The sequence below is a fragment of the Taudactylus pleione genome, unplaced genomic scaffold (assembly GCF_031769625.1).
Source record: "Taudactylus pleione unplaced genomic scaffold, aTauple2 ptg000726l, whole genome shotgun sequence".
NCBI lineage: Eukaryota > Metazoa > Chordata > Amphibia > Anura > Myobatrachidae > Taudactylus > Taudactylus pleione.
In genome coordinates, this window is record NW_028285128.1 from 6,397,461 (window position 1) to 6,407,500 (window position 10,040).

Sequence of the window (10,040 nt, forward strand, 5' to 3'; positions counted from 1 at the left end):
TCATTGAATCAATTTGCTGATCTTCTCTATACATCGATTTCTCATCATCATATGAGTTAAGGTGCCCATACACTGCGATATAGCAGCCGATCTGATGGATTGGTACGATATCGCTGCTATATTGTACCGTGTGTAGGCATGATCTCTCACAGTGCGCGCTCCCGTGGGATCGTAGAGCGCACCTCCAGATCTTACTGCATGTTCACTTGATCTGGGGATGCGATGTACGGTTCCATGCAGTGCTATGCGGGTGGGAGAGGGGGGTGACTGCATATCGGGTGGCAAGCCACCTGATTGCTCCGTGTGTGGGGACGGATCGGCCAACGCAGCGAAGGTGCCTATCGCACCGTGTATGGGCACTTTAAGAGATTAGGGGGTAAATTTACTAAAGGTTGATTTCAATTGATTGAAAATCCATCAACATTGATGTTGTGTTTTTCAGGGGCTGAATCACATATTTACTAACAGACCACTTTTTATATAGATTTGTAAGTGTTAGTAAATGCATGATTTAGCTTCTGAAACACATTTAGTAACACTTAAAATTTGGTATAAAAAATTATCTGTTAGTAAATGTGTAATTTAGCCCCTGAAACACTACATCGATATTGATCTATATTTAATCTATTAAATTCGACCTTTAAATAAATTCACCCCTAGATCTCCACTATATGGGAATAATTCTGACCACAACTAGAGCCACATTAGGGTTTGCACATTGTTGGACTAATTTCTCTTATTTTTAAAGAAAATATATGTCCTGTCCAGTGCGGGAGAAACACACACTAACCTATTTCTTTAACCCATTAGGACTTTTTGGGATTCACTTATATTACTAGGCTGCAGGAATACTACACCCATCACTTTTTAAAATGTATTTGTTTTATTATATTTGGTAATATTCGGGTGACGCCAGTCAGAACATCTGCCTATACTAAACCATAGCAGCCAACTATCAGTGCAGTGTTGGCAAATGTCTTTTGGCACGGTGTTTAATTGGCACCTAGTGCCTTTTGGGTGTGTATGAATGACATCTTAAGTGGAACAAAGTTTATCATGAATGGAGATTATTAAATACAACTACTGTATTTCGCTATGACACATAGCCTTTCCCAACCAGCATATTTGTCTGTATGTCACATTAAACTGTCCCTGAGACACAGCCCCCCAATGTTTCTATATTCTGGGCCAGCAGGATGGCTTTATTTGCAACAAGAAGAAAAGAATGGTCATTAATTGATGCACTTATATTAAAATATAACTTATTTATCCATACATGGACTTTTAAAAAGCCAATAATAAAAAACAGTGAAATATAATTGATAGAGTATGTGTGTTTTTATTACACTTCATTTCAAACCAGGCTGCCCAGGGCTCATATGGTGACCTAATATCATATATACCTTTTGTGTAATGTTCTTTTTGCAATGAATAATTTGACTTGTTAATAAATATTTCTACTTCAGGGTCCATAGGGTATCCACAGGATACCTTGGGGTATAGGCGGATGACGTCAGACATCGGGCACCACAGTTAGTTTTCAGCCTCCCAGGATGCACTGGGGTCCCTCTCCTATACCTCGCCCCTGAGCCAAGGCAACCAGTTTCTTAGGTGCCCGGCTCGGAGTCGGATCACCATTTAACAGAGTGGGGCTGTAATGGCCCCTGAAGTTCTTTAAGGCAGCTGTGGCTGCACAAGATAAGCTGCACAGCATAGACAGTCTGTACTGACGTCTATGCTGTCGCTCCTCCACCCCTCCAGACCAGAACGCCGGTACTGATCCGGGGATGCTGGTGGGTGTCTGGGGTCACAGGTAGCGGAGACCCTGGATTACACGGACTGTGGCCGGATTCAAGGGGGCAGGTAAGCGGCGGGGTTCCACGGAGGGTACCCGCCGATACAGTCCTAAGTCCCCAGGCAGGGGGCTCCCTGGGGACTGGCTGCACGTAGAGCCAGGTATTAACCTGTGCCTCCACCAGACCACCAGGGACAGCGGGCCGCAGCTGAGCGGCAAAGCTCTGGTGTCCCAGGGGTTTATTGCATGCCAGGGGAGCGCACCTTCCCTGTCTCACAGTCGGTGCCTCCCCCGCTGCACAGTGTCTCTCCATAGCGGTCTGGTGGGCTGTCAGCGCTCCGGGCCTGCCTCCTCTATTTTCTAAGTGTGCAAACGCTGCTGGACGCTGATTAAGGTGGCATCGCGGTCCGGGTCCCCCCTCATACCTCTCCTGCGATTAAGGTCAGAGTATGCAGCACTGTTTCCTACCAGGCTCTGTGTCTGTGTAGTTGATCATAGTGCTGGTAGTGCAGGGATTTATTTCTGCATTGTTTGTGACTTACTGCTAGTGCTGCTGCCTGTACTTTCATTTCTTACTGTCAGCCATTTTACTATCCCTGTTCTTCCTCTGCTAAAGCCCTTGTGGTGCAGTGTTGCAGGGTGTTCATTAGCTCACTGTAAAAGCATTTATCTGTGAGGGGAGTCACATACAGCTCCGTTACACTCATCATGTCTGAGAGTGAACGTGAATTGCCTCTTCAGCTAAAGTGTACCACATCTAATGTACCATTAGCGGAGGGTGATGGAAACACTGAGGGGTTATGTATGGCGTGTTATCATCCATCACGCCCGATTTCTGTGACTGCGCCTGTGCAGGAACCGCCCTGGGCTTGTTTTGGTAAGGCACTTACAACCCTTGTGGGCCAGCTAGTGACTCCCCCTGCGTTCTCCCAGATGGGGTTATCACAGCAGTCTGTTGTGTTGTCACCCATGCAGGGGTTCCCCAGACAGTTGATGGTACCACAGTGTCTCCTGCCCAGAGCCCCCCCCCCCCCCCAGGTCTCGCAGGAGCTTGCGTGGGTGAATTCATTGTCCAATACGGCGAAACACCTGTCGGACAGTTTGCAGGGGGGCAGTCGTTGCGGCCTTTAGTGTCTCAGACGGCTCAGTATGATGAGGGTGATGTGTCGTCTGATGACTGAGATTTTTGACCTTTCAGACCAGGAGCCCTTCCGTACTAAGGAGGCGTAGTCTAAGTCTAAAGTCTATATACCTGGCCTTATACGGGCAGTCCGTGCGGCCCTGGTTATTGAGGATGACTAAATCCAAATACACCTTCTTTAAGGATATCAAGGGAGATGCCACTGTGTATTTCCTCTATCTGGTCAGCTAGTGGATCATTTAGAGGAGGCGTGGAAAAATCTGGGTAAGCTGTACTAGTCTCAAAACATTTGGCTTTTGCATACCCCTTTGCGGATAATAGTTTTCCAAGTGGGAATCTCCCCTGCAAGTGGATTCTCATGTAACACACCTAGTGAGGAGTGCTAAATTGCCGATGCCCTCCATGTCCTCCTTTTAAAGGCTGCTACGGATCGCAAGGTTGAAATATACCTGAAATCCATTTATTCCCTTGATGGGGGGTGTCCAGACCGGCTATGGCTGGGTGGCCAGAGCCATGGAGCGTTGGGCTGATAGGCTGAGGTGTCTCTGGACACTGACTCTTCACCTGAGCAGGTGGAGTTAGTGGGTAATCTCAGACTCAGCCACGTACATTAATGAGGCAGCCTTGGATATAGGTCTCCTCACTTCCAGAATCTCCTCGGCAGCAGTGGCAGCTCGCCGCGCCCTATGGTTGCACTCTTGGAAAGCAGACGCGGATTCCAAAAAGGGTTTGGAATGCTTGTCTTTTAAGGGGCAGGTCCTATTTGGCCCTGATCTGGACAAAATTGTGGCCACTCTGGCAGCAGCCAAGTCTGCGTGTTTGCCATCTGCTACAGTCCCATCAGGGTCGGGTTCTTCGTAAGTCCAAAGTACAGTACTTTCCGAGAGACAGTCGGGGGCCAAGAAATCTACCAAGCCTAAGAAGCATGTTGGAATACAAGACGTCCTGTTCCCAGTCGGACGACAAGCCTTCCGCCTGACGGGACAGGCCTCTCTGGGGGGGACCCCAAAGTGGGAGGCCGGCTTCTTCAGTTCGCCCAGTGCTGGTGTCTCACCACCACGGACACTTGGGTAAGTGAAGTGGTCTCTTGGGGGTACAGCCTCTCCTTCCGGCAGAGGCCTCCCAGCCGATTTTTCACCACGGGCCGTCATTCGGATCAAGACAAGGCCCTGGAATTCCGGAAGGTGTTACACACTCTGCTCCAGGCTGGAGTTATAGTGCCGGTTCCGTTGTCCCAGAGGGGATCGGGGTATTATTCCAATCTTTTTCTGGTACAGAAACCCAATGGGTCTTACTGGCCTATCCTCAACCTCAAATCCCTCAACAAATTCTTGAGGGTTCCTCGGGTCTGGATGGAGACCCTGCATTCCATAATTTTAGCGATGGAGCCTGTGGATTTTATGGTGTCGCTAGATATTCAGGACGCTTACCTGCATATTCCCATTGTTTCAGCACACCAACGTTTCCTCAGGTTTGCAGTGGTCGACCAACACTTCCAGTTTCAGGCGCTGGCCTTTGGTCTGGCCACGGCGCCTTGAGTGTTTACCAAAGTCATGGCAGTTATGGCAGCCCACTTGTGGATGCAGGGGGTCCGCTTGTTGCAATATCTGGATGACCTCCTGTTGTTGGCAGAGATACTTCAGTGCCATCTGCAACTGACAGTCCTCTGTGTTGCAGACTCACGGCTGGCTGGTAAACTGGAAGAAGTCCTCCCTGGTTCCCTCACAGAGGATGCTCCATCTCGGAGCCCTGTTGGACCCTCGCCAACAGAGGATCTTTGTGACTGTGGAAAAGATCTCTACATTACATGCAAAAGTACGCAGTTGCCTGCAGAGTCGCCAGGTGTCTATTCACTCGGCGATGAGGTTACTGGGATCCATGGTGTCGATGTTCGACATGGTGGAGTACGCCCAGTTTCACTCTAGACCTCTGCAGAAGTTGATCCTCTCCAGATGGAATAGATTGTCCCACCGGATAAAGACACAGACAATGGTGCTTTCCCCGGAGGTACGTCTGTCTCTGGCCTGGTGGCTGCACACTGCTCACCTTTACAAGGGGTGCCCCTTTTTGGTTTGCGGACTGGGTCCTACTGACAACGAAGGCTGGGGAGTGGTGACGGGTCCGCACTTCTTCCAGGGAAGGTAGACGCCAGTAGAATCTGCGCTTCCGATAAACATCTTGCAACTTCGGGCAGTATTCAAAGCTCTCCAGCAAGCAAGACATGTCCTGCATGGAAAACCCGTGCAGGTGCAGTCAGACAACACCACCACAATGGCTTACATAAACTGCCAAGGAGGGACCCCCGCAGTCAGGCGGCCCTGACGGAGGTGTCCCGCATTCTAGCTTGGGCGGAAGGCAATCTCCCTGCCATATCTGCAGTGTTCATACCAGGAGTCCTCAACTGGGAGGCAGACTTCCTCAGACGTCAAGGAGAATGGTCTCTTCACCAGGAGGTGTTTCAACTCCTGGTGAACAAGTGGGGCCTTCCAGAGATAGACCTCATGGCCTCCCGACACCACAACAAGCTACCTGTGTACAGGTCAAGAACAAGAGACGCAGAGGCACTTCTGGTAGGCGCTCTGTCGGTCTGGTGGACCTTTCCGTTTGCGTACTTCTTCCCTCGGTTCTCCCTTCTTCCTCGAGTGACTCGCAAATTCAAGCAAGAAGGCACTGGTACTCCGATCTTCGGAGTCTCTCCGGAGACACTCCAATTCTGTTGCCTCTCCGTCCGGACCTGTGTCTCGAGGTCCTTGCCATTACCCGGACCTGGGTCGTCTGTCTTTGATGGCGTGGCTGTTGAGACGACCTTCTTAAGCTCCAGGGATTTTTCCAGCTCTGTAGTAAACGCCATGCTCAGAGCTTGAAAGCCTGCGTCTGCAAGAATGTACCATCGAGTATGGCATACTTTCTTTGAATGGTGTCGCCCTAGAGGCTATGATCCTCAGGTGTTCCGGATATCCAGGGTGTTGGCTTTACTGCAGGTGGGCTTAGGTCACGGTCTTCGCCTTGCTTCTCTGAAGGTGCAGGTTTCTGCCCTGTCAGTGTGGTTTCAGCGTAGGATTGCTACTCTTCCGGATGTCCGCACCTTTCTGCAATGTGTACTTCGTATTCAGCCTCCCTTTGTTCCACCAGTGGCTCCTTGGGATCTGTTGTAGTCCTGAGGGCTCTCCAAGGACCGCCATTTGAACCACTGAGCTCAGTGGATTTGAAAGGGCTTACAGCTAAGACCGTTTTTCTTCTGGCCATTGCTTCGGCCGGAAGGGTTTCAGAATTGGGGGCTCTCTCATGTCGGCCTCCTTTTCTCATTTTTCATAGGGACAGGGCGTTGCTTCGCACTCGCGCTAGTTTTCTCCCGAAAGTGGTATCTAGTTTCCACATCAACGAGGAAATGATAGTGCCGGCCTTTAATTCTCCAGACCTCTCGGTGGGTGAGGCCACCTTAGATGTGGTACGGGCACTAAGGACTTGTGTTGACCAATTCTTTTAGGAAGTCGGACTCCTTGTTTTGTCCTCTGTCTTCCGTAAGAAGGGTTGGCCTGCCACTAAGCAAACTTTGGCAGGATGGATTCGCATGCTATTTCTGAGGCTTATATTCATGAAGGCCTTCCTGATCCATCCTCTGTTAGGGCTCGTTCCACTAGGTCTGTGGGTCCTTCGTGGGCCGCTTGACGTGGTGCCTCTGCTGTTCAGCTTTGGTTGGCAGCCACGTGGTCTTCTGTCCATACCTTTTTGTAAGGTATTATGCATTCGATACCTCTGCCTCGCAGGATGCTTCCTTCGGGCGGCGGTTTCTCCTTCCAGCACAGAAGCATCCCCATTCTTAAAGGATACTGCTTTGGGACATCCCCAAGGTATCCTGTGGATACCCTATAGACCCTGAAGTAGAAAATCTGAGATGGTAAGAACTTACTCTTGTTCTCTCTCTTACTATGAAGTCCATAGGGTTCCACCAGACTTCCGCCCTGTCGCACCTGTACTGCAGATGGGCTTTGATCTGGTCACCGGTTTTTCCATCTCCTTCTGGTGAGAATGTGATTCTTGTGTGTTCTAGACTTTCTTCTTTCTTCCCCTCCTCCGGCCTATGGTTTGTTACGTAACTGGTTTGCCTTGGCTCGGGGGGGGTTTACCAGGGGGACCACAGTGCATCATGGGAGGCTGAAAGCTTTAACTCTGTGGTGCCCGATGTCTGACGTCATCCGCCTATACCCCAAGGTATCCTGTGGAACCCTATGGACTTCGTAGAAATAGAGATAACAAGGGTAAGTTCTTACCATATCTCATATTATTTTCCAAATAAGTGTGTGGATCTTTATTCTTCAAAGTATTTGTTCATGGGACCATGATACAAATTGCATCTGAAATATTTCATACAATGGTAATATAACATTTTCCTGTGCGAAAATAGTGACAAAGTAACAGATTCAGAGTTCCACACTAGTGGTTCTAATGAAGGTTATAATGTATCTCTATCCTCCCAATCTGAGACCTATCTCTGTGTTAATTTATTGACAGGGGAATTCCTCCCTGAATATAGATTCTCCACATACAGTATATGCTTCAACCACCAATTGTGAGGATCTCCATCCTCAAGGCACACATCCATTAGAAGACATGAAAACGACTGCACGATTATGACATTGTAATTGTGCAGTTGTTTGTCAGTCTGTGATGTGCCTGCAGTGAACGAGCAGTTGTTCAGCGTAGGAACATCAATCATCTGCAAACATGCTGAACCTGACGTTATCGTCCGGTTGTCCAGCATGTTTGTCTAAATGACCAGCGGGAGCACGCATTGCTGGTCGTTTTTAGACATTTTTGCAAACGATTTATTAACTATAACGATTTCATTCAATCGCTAAAGTCGTCTAGTGGATGGGCACTTTTACTCTCAAATGTATACAATATCAGGTTCTTATATTAGAATCATACACACTAAAAGATGTAAGGAATTCATTATTGAATTATGAACAGTTGTAGTCTCTCAGTCAGAGGCGGATCTTACTGTGAAACTAATGAAGCTGAAGCTTCAGGGCCCTGAAGCTAATTTTTTTTTTTTTTTTTTTTGTGAATTTTTCAACAAATTCAATTGAGTTTAAGTGTGTGTTATTAAAATAAGGTTATTTTAGAGAATCATGAGCCATTGGGTTGAAGTACTTAATATTAACCTTAGAATATGCTCTACAGTAGTGCATGTAGGGGAGGTTTCTGAGTACTCAGAACCCACTCCCCCCTTCCTGATCAGTACTGTCCGCGAGACACGCTATCTACAGCTCCGAGAGGGTGGCTCTGATGAGCTGGCCGGGCGCAGAATAGAGAGCTGCTGTCCATGTTGCTGCTGAGTGCAGTACTGCCAGGTGCCACTAGATGCTCCCATCTCCATTTCTCACATTAAGGGCGCCTTGCGGCCGGGAGCAAGCCGACGCACATTTCACGGATTAGCTTTCTCGACGCAAAATAATGTTGCCTACCCATTGTCAGGGATAGCACCCCCTTTTAAAAACTTGAGCTATATGTAAAAGCAGATAGTATTTATAGGGGTTATTTACAGTTGTATTTCTCCCCTAGGAGATTTAATTAAATCTATAGATAACTGTGCAGGCAAGTGTTCTTTCTTTAACAGCAGGATGGCTGTCATTCAGATCACATTTCTCCAGATATTGTGACCTAACATTTGTTGGAATAAGGGAGGTCATAGTTTAGGGAGAAGTATTAATAAAACAGTGAACGATTACAAGTTTAAACTATAAGTAGGTAATTTTTATGGGTAAATTATGAAGTTACGTAATAGAATTTTTTTGTTCTATATTGCCCAATAATGAGGTGGTAGGTTTATTTATCTTTTAAGAGGTTGCAATCGTATCACAATCTACAAAGGGCCATTTTTTGCAATTTGTCAGGCAGGCATGATATTTGTGATAAACCACACAGTGTTCATCATTTTATAGTGCACAAATTGATTTTGAATCTTAATAACCAAGCTTTGTTATTTTATAGGATGTGGTTAAGTTACCTTTGGATTTTCTGAAACGTCTGTGCTTGAAGGTCCAGTCGGAAAGGCCAGGTAAGTAACCAATTATACTGTTCAATTGGGGATAGGGGATTTGGGAGATACCTCTGCACTAGGTTTAGGTTAACAGGATTTGTTTATGCGATGGCCCCAATTATACGATTTAGATCAATAGATAATTACTCTGGGAGGGTGCTGTCAAGGACAATAAGGAGAGATGCACAAAAGAGAAAAAAAGGAAAGGAGAAACAAAGAAAAAAGAGATACTTTCCTATTTTTCTCTTCTGTAGTAACCAATTGTAACAGGACAAGAGTTTGTTGAAATAAATAAACTAAAATTTGAAATGGATATCTCGCTAGTATACAGAGATAGTATAAAAGTAAATTTAATAACCAGACATAAAATACATTCAAAGTGTTTTTGGAATATCCAAAGACCAGAAATGAAACACAGAGGAAATGGAGAAAATTAATTACTGAGGTCTAGTAGGGACAAATGAATGAGATATATAGACAAATGAATAAAACATACAACACAGCTACCTGTCTTCAACCAGGCAGTCCTAGTAGTATAAAACACATCAGTGTCTGGGCCATAGTAGCTCATTAAGTTTGTAGAACACACCCATACTTAACATGGTAAATTGAAAATAAATAAAAGTTTTGAGCTCCACCCAAATATACATTTTAGGTTTTGGGTGGAATACTTTTTTTAAACTTCCATGGCAGCTGGTAGTCTACAGCTCGTATTTATTTGTTTTTTATATAGAACAATCAGTTGCTGCACTTACACCCCTCCAATTATTGCTGCATTATATTGACTGATTTGTATACAGCCCGAATGCTTTAATGTGCTTTACCGCATACGCATCATACACATGAAACAGTTAGAACATAATGGAACCACACATCACAACACATTTAGTATAGGCTTTATAGAAAAACTGTAATAGTTTATTTTATGTTGCTACCTTGTTCAGGCTTCATTTACAAACTGGAACACAAATACTTTTATTTTTTTAATCCGGTTTACTTTATAGTTAGTTATTTTATTTTGCAACACATACATAAAGTATAGTTAACATTTCCCACCCTGC

The 10,040-nt window shown here is 46.1% G+C and overlaps 1 protein-coding gene across 2 annotated transcripts in view; it reads left to right on the forward strand.

Moving 5' to 3' along the window:
• The window catches only part of IPPK (inositol-pentakisphosphate 2-kinase), a 107,875-nt gene that overhangs the window by 58,988 nt on the left and 38,847 nt on the right, over positions 1-10,040 (forward strand). For both annotated transcript variants that reach the window (XM_088456895.1, XM_088456896.1), the window contains one exon: positions 8,931-8,997. In XM_088456895.1, coding sequence (XP_088313021.1) covers positions 8,931-8,997 — 67 coding nt within the window. The remainder of the gene's footprint in view (positions 1-8,930; positions 8,998-10,040) is intronic.